The sequence below is a fragment of the Leguminivora glycinivorella genome, chromosome 14, assembly GCF_023078275.1.
Source record: "Leguminivora glycinivorella isolate SPB_JAAS2020 chromosome 14, LegGlyc_1.1, whole genome shotgun sequence".
Classification (NCBI taxonomy): Eukaryota; Metazoa; Arthropoda; class Insecta; order Lepidoptera; family Tortricidae; genus Leguminivora; species Leguminivora glycinivorella.
This window is the reverse complement of record NC_062984.1, coordinates 15102579-15126079: the sequence shown is the minus strand read 5'-3', so window position 1 is coordinate 15126079 and position 23501 is coordinate 15102579. Positions and strand designations below refer to the sequence as shown.

The following is a 23501-nucleotide window of genomic DNA, read 5'->3' as shown; positions in this document are numbered from 1 at the left end:
GCTTGTTAGATTAGTTTATAGATTTATTGTTTAGATATATACATAGTAGTATCTTTTATATGTGCGTAATAGAATGTTAGATCGTGTTTCGCACGCGACTGTTCTCAAATTTTTGTTTTATCTACATATATCTATTGATACGAGTAGGTATCTGAAAATCGTAGATAACAACGGCCATAAATACGTTGAAACTTTCTTTAAAAATTCTCACACAAAAGACGCGCGTCCGCTGTGTGCAGCGTCGCATATTGTATATTGATAATAATGGTGATTATATTTATACCTAGCTATTGTTAATTTATGTCTAAAACAAAGGAAAATCATTCAAAAACTTAGTTTCTAAATTATACAGCTTATTTAAGTAGTATAGTGAATCATAAACAAAAAATAACTGGCACAGTAATACGTAAATAAACACCGGCTGGAAATAACCAAGTTTCGCCATAGTGATATCGTGATAACTTCATAAATCGCAGCATTGACGAATTTGTCATTGGATTGAGTAACAGTTGATCCTAATATAATATTTATAATATTGTTTATAAATGACGTATTTTTAATGGTATCGTGATATTTAGGATCCTAGCACTACGAATGCGACGGAAGAGGGGTCTTCCAATGAAGCTTTTGATCCTTCGCCAGAAAATACTAACACAGCAGAACCATCGTTGAACGGGACAAAGGGAGTGAATATTGTAAGTACTAATGTTGTCATTTATTATTTAAGTATCTTAGGAGCCAAAAAACATAACCTAACCATAAAATTAAAATTTTGAAAAATCCCCTGACCGCGACATAGTAGACCGATTTTCATGAAACATGGCTAAGAACACTCCCGACTAACTCAGCTTTTCTAAAGCGATTCATCCGTTTGGGAGCTACGATGCCACAGACAGACACACACACACAGACAGACAAACAGACAGTCGCCGTCCCCGTCGTTTTTGCGTCGGGGGTTAAAAAATAAACCTTCCGAGGTAATATCATTAATTAATGACCGGACAAACATAACATATGAATGTCTCACGTTCGTGTTTATTTCTTTATTATTTTTGAAGCAACGTGTTCACAATAAACAATAACACAAAGAAAAAAAATTAAGTACTACACCTACCTAGTTACGCTATGAATTCATTCACATAATTTCTGTAAACAATTCTAATCATTTATTGTGTTTATTTCAGATACCGACAATTAATATAGTTGACGAAGTACAAAAAGAAAATGGCTTAGAATCATCAGCACCAGAAAAAGTAGATATTGTATCACTTGAAACAAATAAGGTCAGTGCCTAGATGGATCGTAAACCTTTAACAAGGTTAAGCTCATAACATAGCACCACTTACCATTATAACAATAATATAATTTTCATAAAGTTGGAGAGAAAAAGGTGTACCACGGTACTGATTGAAGATCCAGTAGCGTAGATATGTTTCAGTTTAAATATGGAGTGCTTCATGAGTGTACAGGATACAGGATGACATAAGGTTATATTTCAGACCCTTCTACACTACCTTTTTATTTTTGTCTATGCTTCTATGTATAAGACATTCATCTTTCTGCGAAATTAAGTTATATATGTACGTGGTATATACAGCACCAAATATACCTATAGGTATGTCTTAGCTTCAAGTCATAATATCAACCGAACATGAATGTAGGTGAGGCACCCATGTTATTTGTTATTTATTGATTTCAATCATGTGTAATAAAGTAATTAAGTATGCTTACGAAAGTTACAAAATCATTAGCGAACGTATCTTTTATATTAGGTACTTAATTACGTACGAGTGTGTTTGTCGTCAAATTACGGTCAGTGGGTATCTAGATATTATCTACGGGGTGTAGCTTGAATCTAAATAAACCGTTTTCCTGAAAATTACCCACCACAATAGTTATCTTCATTTATACTTTATAAAATAAATTAAAAACTGAGCCCTTTCTTGGTCTCTGTATGGAGGATTAATAAACTATTAGGTGGGCGTTTTCCAAATTAAATCCCGAAAATCGAATTTCACCTGATCTAGACGTGTTTGGGCTCATTCTACTCAGAATCACGAGCTGATTCGATCCCGACGATAAAAAAATGTGTCCCAAATTTTCCATACAAAATTCGAGTTTCCAATACGTCACGCTCGTAGTAAGTTCATACTAAAATCGTGACGTAAAAGGAAAAAATATTAGGACACATTTTTTTATCGTCGGGATCGAATCAGCTCGTGATTCTGAGTAGAATGAGCCCAGACACGTCCAGATCTGGTGAAATTCGATTTTCGGGATTTAATTTGGAAAACGCCAGGTACATAATTAATTTTACACAAAGATACTTAGGAATCTTTAACTTTTGAAGAGGAATCATTTAAATAAAAACAAATGACTGACTGTATTATATGGATTTCAGAATAAAAGGGAATATTGTCAAAATAAAGTAACATGGAAGTTTTTTAACAAAATACCTAATAAATTAGGAAGGGTAAACTCGCCTCATTCGGTGACACGCCTAATTCGGTGATACAAACTTTGAAGCACTATTCCGAAAGACGATTTTTCTACTAATCGACTGTAATCTGTCAATTAGGGCACCACAGACTAAACTATAAGTGCTAACTTTTCAGTGTTGGTACTCTATGGCAGTTCCGACTAAATTATAATAAGCTTAATAGTTGACTTTAGTTAACTGTAATAATTTCAAAAATAGAACTTCATACAATTTCTATACTAATTTGCGATACCTGGCAAATTTTCCTGCATCTGAAACACATTTTTTTTATATGTCGCGTTATCGGCCAATCAGAGACGGTTATTACAAACCATTGGTTGCTAGGTAATTCGATGTTGATACAACGGTGAACGACTCTAAACATTAATTTTAACTTGCATGAATAATGATATTTCCGTCCATTGATGATGAAGATGATGACTCGTAGAAAAAGTATTGTATACAATAGTGATATAATTAAGCTTTTCACTCTCGTACCGTACTATTAGGCCACTCAGCAAGCTTCGTGGCCTAAACATGGTACTCGACTGAAAAGCTTTGCATTATATCACGATTGTATAAAATACTATTTTGGTTATTTCACCGAATTAGGCGTGTCACCGAATGAGGGGAGCTTACCCTACCATAATAAATATTAACAACTATTGAAATTATTCAGTTTCCTTATTTATTTGCAGAAAGAAGACCGCACACAAGATCGTCCACAATGGGACAACGCCATAGAGTTCCTAATGTCTTGCATAGCCACGTCCGTGGGCTTGGGCAACGTCTGGCGGTTCCCCTTCGTCGCCTACCAAAACGGAGGGGGGGCCTTCCTCATCCCCTATATCATAGTGCTTTTAGTTATAGGAAAACCTATGTATTATCTTGAGACAGTCCTTGGACAATTCAGCAGTAGTAACTGTGTTAAAATATGGGCTCTTTCGCCGGCCATGAAAGGTTAGTAATACGAAACGTATAGATAACAATATTATTTTTATTAGCCCTAATAGGGGGCAATTTGGTTCATAAAAATAAACCAGGCAATTGATATTAAATATTTGTCGTTAACCCTTATCTGCGTTCATTAACATACAATTTTATTGTTTACTCTTTGGAAATATCCTTGTTTAATGCATAGGTATTGTAAAGGCGTCCGAATTCGAAAATTCGGGACGATATTTATTTTTATTTTATTTTATATCAAATTGCGTATTATAGTTATTTGTTATACAAGGGGGCAAAGTTGTATTTTAATGCCGAGTGTGGAATTTAAAAACGAGCAAGTGAAAGGATTCTATAGTTGAACCACGAGCGAAGCGAGTGGTTCGAGAATAGAATCCTGAACTTGCGAGTTTTTTAACACACGAGAAGTAAAATACATTTGCACCCGAGTGTAACACAAAATTTTTCCCCTCATATAGCGAGGAAACTACAACGCAAAAAATGCGTTTATCACTGCTTCCAGTAGTTCCACAGGTGGTAAATCATCTTTATTACTAGATTCACCTACTTTTATCAATTTTAAAACAGTTAATTTGACTTTATTCAAGGTCAAATTACTTTACCCACTAGTGGATAAAATGCGTTTTTACCCGCTGGTATTAAAGGACAAAACACGTGTTTCCGAGCTATCGAGGGGAAAAATTATTTATTAATAACACGTAAATAAAAATTCCATCCAATAAATATCATAAACTAGGCAATTAAAAAAAAAGAAAACTAAAAATCTAAGTCTAAAGAGGGCCCCTGAGGCATAGTGCCCAAGATGCTGGCAGCATTTCATCGCTAAATCGCAATACTTATACGTTGAGCGAGGAAGCTGCCAGCTCTTTTGTCCCCCGTAGTATCAGTCAGCCGCTTCGGCGAGTCCTTGTATAGGCGAATCCTGGGCGCCCGGACCCCACGGACCGAGGGTCTCGACGCCAAAAGCAACAAAGTTGTAATTGACGTCGAGACCTCTGCAGGAGCGCCCGCTTTCTTTGTGGTACCGTGAAGATGAGACTGTGCCAGTGTGTCCACACAGGTTGCATCCCACACCAGCACTCGTCCCATCCTCCACGGTATCAGCGCCTTAATTAAATTTTTGTGTAATTTTAGGTACCGGCTACGCGCAAGCCCTAGGAGCCGGTTATGTACTTTCCTACTACGTCTCCATTATCGCGCTATGTCTATTTTACTTGGTGATGAGTTTCCAAGGCACGCTGCCCTGGGCCATTTGCCGGGACGAGTGGGAAAACTGCGTGCCTTCGGGAGAATCCGTCAATGCAAGCCAACTGGAAGGAAATGCTGTCAGCAGCGCTGAATTATATTTCACGTGAGTGCAGTTGATGCAAAGTAGGTAACCTTCTGGAGTCTGAGCGCAAAGAGAAAGATCGTTAAATGTAAGGATTTTTGGTGTCTACTCTTAGTGATCATTTTATGAGTAATAATTACGTCGGTAAATAGGAAAATATTAGTAAAACAAAATGCGCATACATTTTGTTTTACAAATATTTTTTCCCCTCACTAGCTCGGAAACACGTGTTTTGTCCTTTAATACCAGCGGGTAAAAACGCATTTTATCCACTAGTGGGTAAAGTAATTTGACCTTGAATAAAGTCAAATTAACTGCTTTGAAATTGACAAAAGTAGGTGAATTTAGTAATGAAGATGATTTACCACCTGTGGAACTACTGGAAGCAGTGATAAACGCATTTTTTGCGTTGTAGTTTCCTCGCTATAGTGAGGGGAAAAGTTTTGTGTTACACTCGGGTGCAAATGTATTTTACTTCTCGTGTGTTAAAAAACTCGCAAGTTCAGGATTCTATTCTCGAACCACTCGCTTCGCTCGTGGTTCAACTACAGAATCCTTTCACTTGCTCGTTTTTCAATTCCACACTCGGCGTTAAAATACAACTTTGCCCCCTTGTATAACAAATAACTATTCTATTGTGTACATTTTATCTATATATTTTTACAATCAAGTAATAACTAAATCGATAAATTTTAATATGATAATTTTCTGATAATAGAAAGGTTAATCCAGTATAATTTGATTGCGATATGCATGACCAACGTGAATCGTAAATAATATCCACGTGTTAATTTACTTGCAACAAAATTAGCTAAAAACATTTAAAATGCAATGCTGATAACCTGGCAACCTCCAAATCAAGGGTGAACGGGTATCTTCTGGGTGCGCTCACTCCATCGTAGGACACGTTTTTGCCTTTGGCTAGTTTGTGGCCAAGAGAAGGCCCATTTATAAAAAAGTTCTGGTAATAAGCAATTATACCTACTCGTACAAATCCATTTATTATTATACTGGTTGTAATATTTATAACTGGCAATATTTTCTAAATTTAATGGGCTGATAATGGATAAATACTAATAACACAACTAATATCATAATATGATATTAATAGTTATGTCAATATCATAATATAACGAAATATTATTTCGTTGAATGTTACCTAAACATTTTATTTATCTTTAATTTTGTCTTAAAAATATCTTATCTATGCGTGTAGCATTAGCTAAGTCGTGTAATATGATGTGTGTGTATCAATAGCTAATCATTGAATTGTACCCGCCTTTTCTTGTGAGATATTATTTTCTTATTGTCAAATTTGAAATAATTTTTAAGAAAAAAAAACCGCCACTTTTGTGGTGAAAGGTACTTCCGAATGTTGGATTATGTAGAAATGTGTAGTGTGTAGGTATTTTTTTAAACTGATTTTAATGTATTTTTTTGGTTATTTGATGGAAACACAAATGAATATACGTATACCGTTAAGGTTTGAAGAGTTTCCTCAATTCCTCAGGAATCCGATATCCGATTATACGAAATCGAGCTTGACAAAATTTGACAACTCAATATGTAAGCATAACAAAGAGAACAAATCTCCTAACTAATAAATGTGACTGTTCTGAACTTAAATGCATGCTGTTCCTATAAAAATACGAAAGTCACTATAAGTGTGCCGTTCAGATTTGTGGAGTTCCGTTCTGATCATCGTCAGAAGTTCCACTGCACCAAATGTCACTGTTCTGGACACAAGTGCATGCTGTTCTTATTAAAATACGTCACTATAAGTGTGCCCAGGGCCGGATTAAGGGTAGAGCGAGTGGAGCGGCCGCTCTAGGCGCCACATGGTAAGGGGGCGCCAAGATCGAGAATGTGGAAAAATCCATACAAAAAAATTATACGTTGCGTATCAGACGCGCACATATCACAAAATGGCGAGAGGAGTCGGAAATGAATCCACTATTGAAAATCTAGATTTGTAATTCAGATTAATTGGAAAGTTGCACCACATTGCCAACATATACCAACATTCATAAGGGCGCTGTAAAAAGAGTATTCTACCATTTCTACCCTTGACAAACCACATTGTTGTGCGGCGAACGACAAAGTTACGTCGCTATCCAAATGCAAAAATATGAGTCTACCGGTAGTTCAAAGCGGAGTTCCTCATAAAGGCGCAAAACGTTTCAGATAGGCGCTATTTTGTGAGTCCCAGCAGATGGTGAGCGAACTTCAAAGCAGTGATCTGAAGTGGCAAAATAACGAAGTGGGCATCTTGACGGTGACGATCGAGTCCGCAGTTAATCTCTTAATTAACTCTTAGTATTATAAAAATAATACTGATGGCGAAATATAAGGCCTAAAAGTCAGGAACATAGGCGCCCTGTGAAGTCAAAATACCCCAAAATACGAGTATGTCAAAGACCGCAGCTCTGCAGAACATAAAAGTTTGAAAGTTCGCTGATACCCCGCTGGCGGGTTGAGTCTTAATAAATCGAGTAAAAAAAATCGCGCTCGCTTGGCTCGCGCTTACTATTTATATGTTCTCTTTTGGTGAAAATGTAAGTGTAATCTTCAAATTAGGTACTTAATTACTATGTAAAAAATTTCGCGCTCGCTATGCTCGCGATTTATTTTCCTACACGGTGAAACCTTACCAAGGGGCGCCGAAACTCAAACTCGCTCTACCCTGATCGAGTGCACGGGCCGGCGCTGAGTGTGCCGTTCAGATTTGAGGAGTTCCGTTCTGACCATCATCAACAGTTCCACTGCACCAAATGTCACTGTTCCGTACGTAAATGCATGTTGTTCTTATAAAAACACAAAAATCACCATATGTATACCTATCAGATTTGAGGAGTTCCCTCGATTTCTCCCGGATCCCATCATCAGAACTGGGTTCTGATAAAAATGGGACCAATCTGTATGCATATACATTGAATCAAAAAAAAATTTCAAAATCGGTCCAGTAACGACGGAGATATCGTGGAACAAACATTTAAAAAAACATACAGACGAATTGAGAACCACCTTGCTTGAGATTTGGGGCGGCGGTTAAAAATATTAGCTATGCTATGATTACTACATTTGCAATTCTTCCATTTTATTACAGACACACGGTACTTCGTCAGTCAGACGGCATTCACGACGGAATTGGTAAGTGACTACTGTCTATTTAATTAACGTATCTTATTGTCGTTTTCTCTTTGTTAAATTAATAGATGTTTACTATATGTTAATTTGGACGGAGTCATGAGAACTCATGTCTGACGAATGATGGGGATTCAAAACATGTCACCAAATAGCGATAGAAAAAAACGAGTGAAAATGTCATAATCTACGTCTCTATCGCTCAAGATCTATCTAAGAGTGATCGAAATTAAGATTACCCTTACCAGGCCTACTTTTTATACTTATCTCAGTAATTTTTGCTCATGCTGAGAATATTGGTTGTTGATGATTTAAAAACTGAAAGCTTATAGTTTTATACCATGTAAAGTCGTATTTTTCACGTATCACGTGTATTTTACTTTCCTCATACTCGGAATAAAAAATACAGTGTTGAACTCAGTTGAAACCCTAGCTAGTTAAATATGAAGAAAATATTGTAGTTTAATAATATTAAATGCATTTACAGGGTTGCCGATTTGGGACTTAACGATTTGCTTGCTGGTGTCATGGCTAATTATCTTCTTGATTGTGGCGCGAGGAGTCAAGAGCTCGGGCAAAGCTGCCTATTTCTTGGCTATCTTCCCCTATATTGTGCTCTTAATTTTGCTTATAAGGTATTAAAATTTTAACCTAGGCATTTATTTAAATTTTTGAGTTGCTTACAATCCACTCGGTTTTTTTGTGGATTGTTTTATTTTTGTTTATTAATATTAGATCTTATGGCATTTTTACAATTATGAACTTGGCGACTTTTAACCGTAAGTTATTACTAAATGTCATGATAATTTTTTTACTTTCTTACTTTACAGGGCTGTAACTCTTCCTGGCGCAGGAAAAGGCATATTGTTCTTTATAACACCTGAATGGGAGAAAATCCTACAATTAGAGGTTCGTACGACAGTCAAAAATTAAGTAGGTATTTGTGGAAAAAATGTCCTTAACTCAGCATCAGTTTGATAACAAAACGTAATCAACTTACTTGGCTGTATAAGTAATGTACAGTCAGCGCCCTAAAAATACTTTTGCATCACTATAACAAATGACAGTGGAAGTGTCACAGGGCTCATGTTTAAACGGCCGGAGTAGGTATAACACGAAATATTAACTTGGTACCTTTACATCACAAATATCACAATAGATTTTTGATGATGTTTGATGATGATATGTTTGATGATGATTGGTATTTAAGAATTCGTTTGATACTTATTTTCTGCTTCTGAATATAAATTATTATTATTTTACAGGTATGGTACGCTGCAGTGACCCAAGTTTTCTTCTCCCTGTCAGTGTGTTCTGGGGCTCTTATCATGTTCTCTTCATACAACGGATTCAGATCTAACGTTTACAGGTAAATTAACATAGTACCTCTACATAACAACTATGATGTTCCTGATCTACAATGTTATTGAAATAACATCAGACTAGTGCGCGTGGTAACAATCCACATAGGAGACTGTTAGACTTAGCATTAAGGCATGATTTTCACGTAATTGCATAAAATATACAAAACGTACATAAATCAATCAAAACTACTTCTCCTTTTCATATAAAAAAGTACTTATTTTCCTGTCTGAAATATTGTTAATAATTTCAATATCCACAAAGAAAAATAGGACAACGTATATATGGAGACTGGAGAAGCTCAGCTCATCTCAATTACAGTTTTACTTGAACATACTTGTTTTATATTTCAGAGATTCCATGATCGTAACAACGTTGGACACGTTCACAAGTTTAATATCGGGTATAACAATCTTCGGTGTCCTCGGTAACTTGGCCTACGAACTGGGTTACGATAATGTGGCAGATGTCGTCGGGAGCGGAGGAACCAGCCTCGCCTTCATTTCATACCCTGATGCCATTGCCAAGTCACCGTTTGTGCCACAGGTAATTATTAAAAAAATAATGATTTATGAAAGTACCTACCCTATTCGCACAAATAAATATTATGATTATGATGATTACTTAGAATGTTTTTGAGACATACATAATTAGGGGCAAAGAGGATCAAGTATTATAGAGAGTTACTGTCAAAGTAAAATGTGTAATCACAGTGCATAGACTGCCATCTCTCGACACAAGCTTAAAACTTTTGAACCTCAATTTTGACAATTTGGCCCATATTGTTAGCTTGATATGTGTTAAAATGTCAAATATTAATATAAGCGCCATCTAGCCGAGCGTTCCCCAAAGGTGTAACGCCATCTAGGCCACCGTACCTTTTTCTCTAGAGCTTTGAGGTACGTTTTTTTCTTAGACTTTATCCGTCTATACGGAGTTACATATGTCTTGGTCGGGGGTAAAGACCAGGTAAAATTGAACGAAATATATGATTTTTTTACATAAATATCCAGCCAGCTCATCGCATTCCGAAGAAATACCAGTCATAAAAATTACACCCTGTATGTAATCTCAACGACGAACTTACTATGAGTTCATTACGACAATGTTAACATCCTCGTTCTGCCTTTAACTCGGCATGCCTGGTGTCATAACAGAAAACCTAATTTTAAATGCTAATTTTTAAAACAAAGTAGGCACATTTCACATTTTATGGGAAGTACCTACCCAAGTTGACCCGCTTGTCTCAGGCAATTAAATAAATAAGGGTACCTATAATTTACATTAGGTACTTATTTGTATGTATCTACTTAATTTAAATCTGATCGCAAAGTGTTAATTACTTACATAATATGCAATGAATTGCACTGTGCAATTTGCACACTGATATGAATTCGTATCGATAAGATTATTTTGATTACCTATCTAATCTAATCTACAGGCCACACGTCATGAACCGGACCTATCTATAAAATCTTAATTACGCGGATTACGCCTAATATTAATTAAGATGTAGGCAGACACTCCGATCCCGTACTTTTTTTATTTGTTTTTAAAGATCCCGTACTTAAAAATTGTGATATTGTTTTTATGTATATTGTATGTAGGTGCCGTATTCGACAAATGCTTTTAATATGTGACTAAGATCACCAGTGATCGGAACTATGGGAGCAAAACTTAACAAACCCTTGGAGCTGACGTAAATTAAAAAAAAATCAAGATTATTATTTTTAGATCAGTGTTAAATTTGATTCTATACCTGAATCCGAGATTTACAATACTTTAATACAAGGATATTAATATTTTCAGGGCCGTAAGCACTCTATAATGTCCACTTAGCAAGTTTTGCTCCCATAGTTCCGATCACTGAAGATCACTAAGATGCTGATACCAAACAGCCTGATACCTGTCAGTTTCAAAAGGGAGGTTTCTTCAAACAGACGTAATTTTTTAAACTGATTATCCTATCCATATCGTATCTAAATCTAATATTCGACGTATATTAAGTCCGGGCCGTCATGCTCTGCTACGAATACACCCGGTAGGAACACGTAAGTCATTCTCGTAGCGCTATTGCTACGTCGTAGAGCCCGAGATCTTACGATGCACGATTTGGTAACCTCGCTATTACAGGAAAGGTAGTACTGAATCAAGCTCAATCTCAACTAATTTAATAATTAAAACTTTGTTATGGCGGTATACATTCTTAATTTAAATGAATTTGGTTAGCACTTTGATTGTTCGACATGTCGAACGTTATATCGACTTAACACGTGTGTTTATGTTCGAGTCTCACGGGAGTTTTATAGTTAAAAAAGGTTTAGGTATGAAATAGACTTACCAATTGATCGGCAGCTGTTCGCGGTCCTGTTCTTCCTGATGATGGCCGTGCTCGGCATCGGGTCTGGGGTCGCTCTGCTGTCCACGCTCAACACCGTGTTGCTGGATGCCTTCCCGAGGGTTCCCACCATCTTCATGGCGGCCGGCGCCTGCACCGTCGGGTTCCTCGTGGGTCTCGTATATGTGACACCGGTAAAATTATTTATTCATAACATTAGTCTGAGGGAAGGTATACGTATAATATTAATAATCTAATTACTACAGTAAAAATACGTAGCTACAGTTGTAGCTACGAAGGTAGTTACCTACAAGCAAATTGACAGCCTCTTCCTTTGTGAGATTAAGTCGTTTAAAATAGGTTCCAAGTTATCTTGAGGCGTCAATGCCGACATCAATGTCGGGGGCCAGTTTGAATATCATGTTTTAGTTCCATAATATTCTGGTACTTAGCGTAATTATCTTACAGACTATAATATTTATTGGTCTAGATTGTGCTCAAAGTGAAACAGACAAAAATTGTGTAAAACAAGTGCTTTCAGATACAAGAGTAACAAAGTTTCTTGATTCCAGGGTGGACAATACGTTCTTGAGATTGTCGATTATTACGGAGGAACGTTTATGCGACTTTTCGCTGCTATTGCGGAAACTATTGCTGTCTTTTGGATTTATGGTAATTTCAATTTTTATTCAAGTTTTTAATTGCTTCCACGAATTTGCCTAAAATAATGGAATAAACTGTTTTCAGGTTTGGAGAACCTTTGCGTCGACATTGAATTCATGTTGGGCATTAAGACTAGCTGGTACTGGCGCATATGCTGGTCTATCGTGACTCCAGTTGTGATGATCACGGTCTTCATGTACGCAATGGTGACCACTGAAGCTCTCGTCTTTGGTGGCACATACGTATACCCGAGGGCTGCCTACAGTACGTATATAATAGATAATAATAAATACATCTTCTGTTTGATAATAATAATAAACTTTAAAATACCGTTAGTGTTAGCTTTAAAACATTGAAAAATTAAGTAATTACATCCTTAGAAGACTACTGCGATATTGAAATTCAGAGAAAATTTACGGATAATAATCTTAATCGATATAGCATTATTCGACTGATAGCGACGCGGATAGCACACATATGTATAATCCATACAGTAACGTGACGTCAATGATTAACACATTTGGTTTAATTACAGTTGCTGGTAACATGCTTCAATATGTAGGAATGGCGCTGATTCCTATCTTTATTGTGGCATCTCTTTGGAAGTATACATCTCCTACGTTTACTGAGGTTTGTATTACAGTTACAAGTCAAATATGCAATTCTGACATGTGAATGGAGGTACAAGAGGCATGTAAAATATTGGAAAATTTTTCGTGGGTTCCTGACTAAAGGAAACCTAAAATGTTACCATCCAGAATCATATTCTAGTGGTAATTCTAAAACCTGCCATATCTTTTCAGACGGTGAAGCGCGCGTTCAAGAAGAAGGCCAGTTATGGTCCATCCGACGCGGATCTGCGTAAGGACTGGAAGCAATTCAGCCTGCAAGCCAAGCGCGACCGCGAGTCCGTCAGCAACAACTGGATACAGCGTATCGGGCGGTCCCTCGCAGGGAAACATCGGAAGAATAAATAGAGCCGAGGCAGACATACTTGTAAAAAGGACTCATCGCCATACTAAGGATAAGTCGAGGCACACTGAAGGGACATCCCTAAAATTTTCATCGACAATCAAATCGAGATCAAAATATTATGCATAATTTAATTTACTTTTATAATTATCCAAAATTCGATTATCGATATCGAATCGATAAAGTGCCCCGAATTATCACAGGCCATCGCTAGTTCAAAGAACCGCAAACGTCGATTTCAGTGGTTTGGGACCATACTATTCAATATACTTGGTGACTTGGTCTATTATATTCCAAATTGGAACTCATGTTTTAGCATTATTGTTTCTGTGGCTTGAAAAGCCGTAATGAATATCCCTAAAGGGCCGCGAATGCCGGTCCCAGTCCTAAACATTTATTATGATATGATATCTCAACTTAATGTATTAAATGTAATGAAACTTATGAATAAAATAATAATTATTTTTTTTACCGTTGTTAATTAAACCTTTACTTGAGTTAATCCATACTAATAATATTATAAATGGGAAAGTGTGTGTCTGTTTGTTTGTCCGTCTTTTACTGCAAAACGGAGCGACGAATTGACTTTTTTTTTTAAGTGGAGATAGTTGAAGGGATGGAGAGTGACATAAGCTACTTTTTGTCTCTTTCTAACGCGAGCGAAGCCGCGGGCAAAAGCTAGTTATTTCTATTTATGAAACCAAGATTTACATTCACCGCTGAGCTACGGTCGTAGCGCTGCGTCGTAGCCGATTTCCCCGCATGTAGCGAAAATACGTAGTAGACGCAGAACGACAACGTGTAGTGATTACCACTGAATGGGTAAATTAACTTCAGAACACAGGTGTATCTTGTCAGCTGAATTGACACGTTGAAATAAATAAAAATAATAAATAACTTTAGGCTCAAGTGACTTGAGATAAGATTGAAAGGTATTTTATGAGGGGCCACCATAATGCATCGTTATAAGTTATAAGGACGATTTTTTTTATCTTACCTCTCATGAAAAACCCCTCAAGCCTACGTATTTACGAAATAAAACAACAGTCTTGATACCACCAGAATAGTTTATTATTAAATAATTAGTTTATTACATTTCATGACTATGAAGTGCATTTATGCAGTACCTACTCTAGAAATTGTAAAGGTAATCCGATAAAAATCCTAATTATTGGAAACAAAATAAAAGGAACATAATGTTAAAACGAAGCTTTACCGATAGGTATGCAAATATGCCTATTATATACTTTTGTCAAAGTCTGTCTAGGACTTAACTACTTATGCTTAGTTTTTTTCTTTTTCTTACTCGACTTCTTCTTATGCTTACGTTTCTTTTTCTTTTTCTTGTGGTCATCGGAGTCGGAGTCAGAATCGCTATCGCTGTCGCTAGCGGCTCGCTTCTTCTTTTTCTTGCTGCTACGCTTCTTCTTCTTCTTACGTTTACGGGTATCCGAAGAGGACGATGACGATGTATCAGAATCACTCGAGGATTCACTTTCGGTATCAGGTTTCTTTTTAACATTAGCTAAATCTAATTTGATTGTTTCTTCTTCTAGTTTAGGTTTTTTCACTTCGCTGGTTACGGTTTGTGACATTGACCGCTCGCGTTTTTTACCCACAGCATCGTCTTTTCCTTCGTGCTCAGACTCTACTGTCTCGTCGTAGTCAGGCTCAAAGTGCGCCTCATCCAAGGTAGACTTCTTTCTCTCTCGCTCAGCAGTCGTTTTTACGACACTCGACGTACTTTTATCTTGGCTGCGAGAATCGACACTTGATTCGGACTTTATCTTTTTAGATTCCCTTCCTCTGTCTACATCTTTTCGTTTTTTATCACGATTTGGACTACGACTTGAAAATTTCTCTTGCAACCCTCTAGCGTCGGCTATCAAACGCGGCTTCTCTCCTTTTGGTTCCATTCTGCCGACTGATTCCGGTTTTTTGCTTCTATCTCTATCAACGGTTACTCTACGATATGGTTGTTCCTTTTTAGGTGTTTTAGACCGAGACTTCACTCGTTCAACTGTGCTATGTACAACACGAGGTTCCCTTGATCTACGAATATCATCTACTTTGCCTCCCAATCGTTCTTTTACAGACAATCTGGGAGGAGGGGTTTTAGAAGTTCTCTTCTTGGTTTTATCATTTATTTCTATAGATCTATGTTCGGGATCTGCTACCGGAACGGTAATTTGAATATTATTCATGGAACCTTTCGCCTGTGCGTTATCGTCATAAAGTTTGGCTCTATCGCCACTTATTTTTTTTATTTCTATTGGTCTGAGAGAATGAATAGCCTTTGCAAATATTGCATTTTCAGCTCGCTTCAAAACTTCTGAAGTTACTTTACCGGAATCTTCTTCATCGGGTGAGGTTATTTCACCTGGTTCTTTTCTTTCGTTATTGTCATCATCAACTTCCCATTTTGATAGTTCAGGTAAAGGTGCCAACATTTCCTTTTCGGTTGTACCTTCTATATCTGCTTTTAGATCTAATTCTTCCGCAGTAACTTGTAATTCAATTCCATCAAAAGGTTCTTCTTTAAGTCCTGGATCAACGTTACTTTCAGTAACTTCCTCTTTAACACCTTCATTATCTTCAGTTTTGACGTAATTTTGAATGATTTCTTTGTCAATTGCTTCTGCAGGTTCATCGCCATATAAATCATTTTGAGGTTCATTTTTTACAACTCCTTTTGGAGAGTCAAGTTTTTCTTCTGTATTGTTTTCACCAAGTTCATTATTTATCTTGTTTTCATCGGAAACATTATCAGTATCAGTTTTGTTTTGGTCGTCTACGGCGTCATCTTTATTAGAAGATTTTTCTACTTCGTCTTCCTCTTTATCTTCCTTGTCTTCTTTTTTAACGATATCCTTATCTTTCTTATCCTTCTTTTCTCGTTTTTTCTTTTTGTCTGTATCTTTTTCTTTCTCCTTTTCTCTCTTCTTTTTCTTTCTTTCCTTATCCCTCAATTTCTTTTCTTTGTCTTTATGCTCTTTGGCTCTTTCGGATGACGTTTTATCGCGAAGTCTCTCTTCTTTCTTATCTCGCTTTGCATCACGGTCTCGATCACGAGAGCGACCTCTCGATTCACTTCGACGTTTATCACGTGTATCACGATTACGTTTCGGCGACCCACGGACTTTCTTCTCGGGTGTTGCTCTATCATGCTCACGCTCTCTCTCTTTTCATATTCTCGGTTTCTTTCGTGATCACGAGGTCGATCACCACGAGAACGTTCTTCACGTGGCCTGTCTTCACGGAGTCTGTCTCTTTTCTCAATATCACGCGACCGTTCTGCTGGATCTCTAATATCGCCAAAGCGTTCTCTATCACGACCTTCTGGTTCTCGGTGTCTATCTTGCTCAAAGTTAGGATTGCGCCTTGAAGGACCTCTATTACGAACCCCAGGTCTATAACCAGGACGCATTTCTCTTCCCGGGTTGTTTTCATCTCTAAAGCCATCGCGGAAAGCTGGATCATGGAAATTTGCAGGAGGTGGTTCTCTTGGGTCAACACTTGGAGGCCTAAATGGTGCAGGACCTTCACGAAAGCCGTGAGGAGGATTTTCTCGAAAGACGCCTTCCCTAAATGGAGCATTCCTAAAGTTTTCTCTAAAGGGTGCCGGCGGTCCTCCTCTAAAACCAGGATCACGGTATGGTGGGGCCTGGCCCATTTCACGAAATGGTTGTCCTTCTCTATATGGCATCGGGCCCTGGTCACGGTACGGCCCGGGGCCTCTATAGTTATCACGGTATCGAGGTGGGTCACCTACGTGAACAGGAATTTCATTTTGCGCAGGAGGCATCGGCATATCCCGGTATCCTGGAGGGCCTTCTACAAAAGGTGCTCTGTAAGGATCTCGATAATTAGCTGGCGGCATTCTCTCACGATCAATAGGTCCAGGACCTGGAGGTCCATAAGGTGGTTTTTCAAAAGGTGAAGGTTCAAATCCAGGCACTGGAGGTTCCAGTCCAGGAGGAATGTCTTCGAAAGGCGGTCCGTCATATCGACCGCGATATCCTGGAGGCGGGTCCTGAATAGGAATACTCGATAATGGTGGAATGGGTTTCGGCCCCATGTTAGGGTACATCGGCGGTGGTCCATTGTTTCTTGGTCCATACCTGAGAAAAAATAAGTCTTCCATTAGATAAAACCTATAAAACATACGATATCAAAGGTATGCATATAAGGCATCATAGCTTAACCCTGTTAAGTTTTAAGTACTCGCAAATAGGACATCAATTCCAAAAAATAAACAAGTATTTGATAAAATTTTAGGCATTGACATATTAAGCTATGCTGACGCCGATTTGTCAAATACTTTGATCGGCCAATCCTATAGCAGCTAACATAGCAGCTTCATCAACGAATGAAAATTGCCTCACGCATCAAACCTGTCTAAATGTCACATTATAACTATTTATGACTGAAACCCGCGTGTGTATGTACGCTCGTAGCATTCTCACCACGGGATACCCACGAAGCACTATTTATTCTATATCCGCCTCGAAAAGGTTAACACGATACGTCATTCTGAAAGAAAAAAAAGTATAATAACCCACGAACTTACTAAGGGCGAATTGCACCACGCACAATCAACGTAAAATAAAAATCCATACGGAACTGCCGAACTCTGCGTCTTATTACTCGTCAATTTTAAATAATTAATTAACTACCTACGATACCAACTAACAGATGTGTGTGGTGCAATTGGTTTTATGTAGAATATAAATACAACAAATCGTAAGCGGCGACTCGCAGTAGTAGAGCCAGGGTGTCTGTGGAGCCAAGGTACCAGTCGTTAGCGCCATAGCGAATGACACGTTTGTCGCAATAGCACATCTCGGACACTGGCGATCAAATATATGAAAGAGGCGCGTTCTTAACACACATTCTAAGCTCGTGTAGGTGAACGCGTACCATGCTTGTATGAGTGAGATATGACAGGTTGACTGTTCGCGTTTTTGACAGGCGGTAACTGTGAGGTAACCGAGAGGAGGTGGGCGGCGCTTTCAGCGGGGAGCGGAAGTGGCCATACTGTACGATAGTACTCTTTATTATACTGTGGCAATAGCATGGAAAAGTGATCAAGATAGATTACCATACAATAAGACATCTGGGGTGAACCCTCAGAGATATTTACAAAAAACCATACTGTAGGCAAGTTGTTCTGTCCACTATTATTAATGCTGACTGCACTTATCGTCGAGACGTCACTTTCCTGTTGTAAAGGCGGAGATCATTTTGTCTGAAAAACTATTATTAAATACCTATTTTGCGATCATCGTATCTAATCGTAAGCTACCTATGGGTTTTTACAACACAAGAATTAGGGTTGCCAACCGTACTATATAATATAGTATTGTACTGTATTTTGGCCCAGCGTACTGTATTCTATATGACAAAGATATAGTACGCAAAAGTACTATATTTTTGGGGTCCTTGCTAGTGGCGAATTTACACTAGGATCAAACCGCCAGAGGCGGCGTTTTTATAATAAAAAAAATTTCGCGCTCGCTACGCTCGCGCTTTCATTTCAACTTGATATCCATTGTACATTTCATTGCTTCGTTCTGACATGAAATTATTACAGTTACAAATATATAAAGCCACCGTTGTTTGTAAACATTTGTCTTTTTAACTCCCGACGCAAAAACGACGGGGTGGTATAAGTTTGACGTGTCTGTCTGTCTGTTTGTCTGTCTGTGTGTGTGTCTGTCTGTGGCATCGTAACTCCCGAACGGATGAACCGATTTAGATTTAGTTTTTTTTTGTCTGAAAGCTCAGTTAGTCGGGAGTGTTCTTAGCCATGTTTTATGCAAATCGGTCTACTATGTCGCGGTCGGGGGTTTTTTAAAAATTTTAATTTTGTGGTTAGGTTAGGTTATTCCACGATATATTAAATAACAACATTTCTTAAGACAGCTTCGATTTCAATCCATTGGTATTATGAATATTATGATAGTTTTTATTTTAAAGCCTATCATATTAACAGCATCGTCTTTAAGCAAACTAGTATCCCATAATTACTTCACAGCTCATTGATTCTGTGATATTTAGCATCAAAGTTGAACTGTTCTAGGACCAAAACTGGTTCTTTGATCAAAACTTTTGCCTTAATTAGTTTAAAATTAAAATCGCTCTTGCATTTTTAGAAATGTCTAGATTTCATGTATGTAAGATCCTTCACCAAAACAAAATTTCCAAAAATGTTTTTAAGACAATGTCAAAGTTCATAAAAAATAACTACATACAGGGTGCCCGGTAATTAATGGACAACCTTTTATCCACCAAGAGGGCACCTTATACTGGTCCAGAAAATCGACTTTAAGGTTTAGTAAAAGTCGCCTGGTTTTCGAGATTTTCACACTTTATAAAATTTCAATGGATATTAATGGGCAACCTTTTAACCACCAAGAGGGCACCTTATAGTGGTCCAGAAAATCAACATTAAGGTTTAGTAAAAGGCGCCTGGTTTTCGAGATTTTCACACTTTTTAAAATTTTAGGTAATTTTAAAATTTAAAAAGTGTGAAAATCTCGAAAACCAGGCGACAGGCCTAAAAACCACCGAGAGGGCCTTATACTGGTCAAAAAAAGGTTTAGTAAAAGTCGCCTGGTTTTCGAGATTTTTAAAATTTTAATACTACCTAAAATTTTAAAAAGTGTGAAAATCTCGAAAACCAGGCGACTTTTACTAAACCTAAAAGTCGATTTTCTGGACCAGTATAAGGTGCCCTCTTGGTGGTTAAAAGGTTGTCCATTAATTACCGGGCACCCGGTATACATTTCTTTTTTCGATATAGGGGTCTTACAAATAGGGTAATATGGCTTTAACTCGGCATGCCTGGTGTCATAACAGAAAACCTAATTTTAAATGCTAATTTTTAAAACAAAGTAGGCACATTTCACATTTTATGGGAAGTACCTACCCAAGTTGACCCGCTTGTCTCAGGCAATTAAATAAATAAGGGTACCTATAATTTACATTAGGTACTTATTTGTATGTATCTACTTAATTTAAATCTGATCGCAAAGTGTTAATTACTTACATAATATGCAATGAATTGCACTGTGCAATTTGCACACTGATATGAATTCGTATCGATAAGATTATTTTGATTACCTATCTAATCTAATCTACAGGCCACACGTCATGAACCGGACCTATCTATAAAATCTTAATTACGCGGATTACGCCTAATATTAATTAAGATGTAGGCAGACACTCCGATCCCGTACTTTTTTTATTTGTTTTTAAAGATCCCGTACTTAAAAATTGTGATATTGTTTTTATGTATATTGTATGTAGGTGCCGTATTCGACAAATGCTTTTAATATGTGACTAAGATCACCAGTGATCGGAACTATGGGAGCAAAACTTAACAAACCCTTGGAGCTGACGTAAATTAAAAAAAAATCAAGATTATTATTTTTAGATCAGTGTTAAATTTGATTCTATACCTGAATCCGAGATTTACAATACTTTAATACAAGGATATTAATATTTTCAGGGCCGTAAGCACTCTATAATGTCCACTTAGCAAGTTTTGCTCCCATAGTTCCGATCACTGAAGATCACTAAGATGCTGATACCAAACAGCCTGATACCTGTCAGTTTCAAAAGGGAGGTTTCTTCAAACAGACGTAATTTTTTAAACTGATTATCCTATCCATATCGTATCTAAATCTAATATTCGACGTATATTAAGTCCGGGCCGTCATGCTCTGCTACGAATACACCCGGTAGGAACACGTAAGTCATTCTCGTAGCGCTATTGCTACGTCGTAGAGCCCGAGATCTTACGATGCACGATTTGGTAACCTCGCTATTACAGGAAAGGTAGTACTGAATCAAGCTCAATCTCAACTAATTTAATAATTAAAACTTTGTTATGGCGGTATACATTCTTAATTTAAATGAATTTGGTTAGCACTTTGATTGTTCGACATGTCGAACGTTATATCGACTTAACACGTGTGTTTATGTTCGAGTCTCACGGGAGTTTTATAGTTAAAAAAGGTTTAGGTATGAAATAGACTTACCAATTGATCGGCAGCTGTTCGCGGTCCTGTTCTTCCTGATGATGGCCGTGCTCGGCATCGGGTCTGGGGTCGCTCTGCTGTCCACGCTCAACACCGTGTTGCTGGATGCCTTCCCGAGGGTTCCCACCATCTTCATGGCGGCCGGCGCCTGCACCGTCGGGTTCCTCGTGGGTCTCGTATATGTGACACCGGTAAAATTATTTATTCATAACATTAGTCTGAGGGAAGGTATACGTATAATATTAATAATCTAATTACTACAGTAAAAATACGTAGCTACAGTTGTAGCTACGAAGGTAGTTACCTACAAGCAAATTGACAGCCTCTTCCTTTGTGAGATTAAGTCGTTTAAAATAGGTTCCAAGTTATCTTGAGGCGTCAATGCCGACATCAATGTCGGGGGCCAGTTTGAATATCATGTTTTAGTTCCATAATATTCTGGTACTTAGCGTAATTATCTTACAGACTATAATATTTATTGGTCTAGATTGTGCTCAAAGTGAAACAGACAAAAATTGTGTAAAACAAGTGCTTTCAGATACAAGAGTAACAAAGTTTCTTGATTCCAGGGTGGACAATACGTTCTTGAGATTGTCGATTATTACGGAGGAACGTTTATGCGACTTTTCGCTGCTATTGCGGAAACTATTGCTGTCTTTTGGATTTATGGTAATTTCAATTTTTATTCAAGTTTTTTATTGCTTCCACGAATTTGCCTAAAATAATGGAATAAACTGTTTTCAGGTTTGGAGAACCTTTGCGTCGACATTGAATTCATGTTGGGCATTAAGACTAGCTGGTACTGGCGCATATGCTGGTCTATCGTGACTCCAGTTGTGATGATCACGGTCTTCATGTACGCAATGGTGACCACTGAAGCTCTCGTCTTTGGTGGCACATACGTATACCCGAGGGCTGCCTACAGTACGTATATAATAGATAATAATAAATACATCTTCTGTTTGATAATAATAATAAACTTTAAAATACCGTTAGTGTTAGCTTTAAAACATTGAAAAATTAAGTAATTACATCCTTAGAAGACTACTGCGATATTGAAATTCAGAGAAAATTTACGGATAATAATCTTAATCGATATAGCATTATTCGACTGATAGCGACGCGGATAGCACACATATGTATAATCCATACAGTAACGTGACGTCAATGATTAACACATTTGGTTTAATTACAGTTGCTGGTAACATGCTTCAATATGTAGGAATGGCGCTGATTCCTATCTTTATTGTGGCATCTCTTTGGAAGTATACATCTCCTACGTTTACTGAGGTTTGTATTACAGTTACAAGTCAAATATGCAATTCTGACATGTGAATGGAGGTACAAGAGGCATGTAAAATATTGGAAAATTTTTCGTGGGTTCCTGACTAAAGGAAACCTAAAATGTTACCATCCAGAATCATATTCTAGTGGTAATTCTAAAACCTGCCATATCTTTTCAGACGGTGAAGCGCGCGTTCAAGAAGAAGGCCAGTTATGGTCCATCGGACGCGGATCTGCGTAAGGACTGGAAGCAATTCAGCCTGCAAGCCAAGCGCGACCGCGAGTCCGTCAGCAACAACTGGATACAGCGTATCGGGCGGTCCCTCGCAGGGAAACATCGGAAGAATAAATAGAGCCGAGGCAGACATACTTGTAAAAAGGACTCATCGCCATACTAAGGATAAGTCGAGGCACACTGAAGGGACATCCCTAAAATTTTCATCGACAATCAAATCGATGGTACTGTCAAGATCAAAATATTATGCATAATTTAATTTACTTTTATAATTATCCAAAATTCGATTATCGATATCGAATCGATAAAGTGCCCCGAATTATCACAGGCCATCGCTAGTTCAAAGAACCGCAAACGTCGATTTCAGTGGTTTGGGACCATACTATTCAATATACTTGGTGACTTGGTCTATTATATTCCAAATTGGAACTCATGTTTTAGCATTATTGTTTCTGTGGCTTGAAAAGCCGTAATGAATATCCCTAAAGGGCCGCGAATGCCGGTCCCAGTCCTAAACATTTATTATGATATGATATCTCAACTTAATGTATTAAATGTAATGAAACTTATGAATAAAATAATAATTATTTTTTTTACCGTTGTTAATTAAACCTTTACTTGAGTTAATCCATACTAATAATATTATAAATGGGAAAGTGTGTGTCTGTTTGTTTGTCCGTCTT

At 37.5% G+C, this 23501-nt stretch overlaps 3 protein-coding genes across 3 annotated transcripts; 2 read left to right on the top strand and 1 right to left on the bottom strand.

The window, feature by feature from the left end:
- Positions 1-212: 212 nt before the first annotated feature.
- Positions 213-23424, top strand: LOC125233172 (sodium-dependent nutrient amino acid transporter 1-like). Its single transcript, XM_048139062.1, has 16 exons — positions 213-267; positions 579-695; positions 1185-1283; positions 3178-3439; positions 4580-4796; positions 7882-7925; positions 8407-8554; positions 8750-8828; positions 9185-9288; positions 9635-9827; positions 11637-11813; positions 12192-12291; positions 12367-12546; positions 12818-12912; positions 13086-13342; positions 23020-23424. The coding sequence occupies exons 1-15, from the start codon at positions 265-267 to the stop codon at positions 13257-13259; spliced, it is 1992 nt and encodes a 663-aa protein (XP_047995019.1). The 5' UTR covers positions 213-264; the 3' UTR covers positions 13260-13342; positions 23020-23424.
- LOC125233171 (myb-like protein X) lies at positions 14304-17413 on the bottom strand. The gene is given in 2 exon segments (XM_048139061.1): positions 14304-16442; positions 16445-17413. Coding segments are annotated over 2 exon segments (2868 nt in total). The 5' UTR covers positions 17399-17413; the 3' UTR covers positions 14304-14528.
- LOC125233173 (sodium-dependent nutrient amino acid transporter 1-like) lies at positions 21294-23424 on the top strand. Its single transcript, XM_048139063.1, has 5 exons — positions 21294-21490; positions 21869-21968; positions 22044-22223; positions 22495-22589; positions 22763-23424. The coding sequence occupies exons 1-5, from the start codon at positions 21338-21340 to the stop codon at positions 22934-22936; spliced, it is 702 nt and encodes a 233-aa protein (XP_047995020.1). The 5' UTR covers positions 21294-21337; the 3' UTR covers positions 22937-23424.
- Positions 23425-23501: the final 77 nt, after the last annotated feature.

What these genes read in the sequence shown, in the direction of transcription:
- LOC125233172 (XM_048139062.1), top strand. An exon ending in ATACCCGAGGGCTGCCTACA is followed by an intron (nt 12,547 to 12,817) that starts GTACGTATATAA and finishes GTTTAATTACAG; the next exon opens with TTGCTGGTAACATGCTTCAA. An exon ending in CATCTCCTACGTTTACTGAG is followed by an intron (nt 12,913 to 13,085) that starts GTTTGTATTACA and finishes ATATCTTTTCAG; the next exon opens with ACGGTGAAGCGCGCGTTCAA.
- LOC125233173 (XM_048139063.1), top strand. Translation starts at nt 21,338, where the DNA reads ATGATGGCCGTGCTCGGCATCGGGTCTGGGGTCGCTCTGCTGTCCACG. An exon ending in TGCTGTCTTTTGGATTTATG is followed by an intron (nt 21,969 to 22,043) that starts GTAATTTCAATT and finishes AACTGTTTTCAG; the next exon opens with GTTTGGAGAACCTTTGCGTC. An exon ending in CATCTCCTACGTTTACTGAG is followed by an intron (nt 22,590 to 22,762) that starts GTTTGTATTACA and finishes ATATCTTTTCAG; the next exon opens with ACGGTGAAGCGCGCGTTCAA.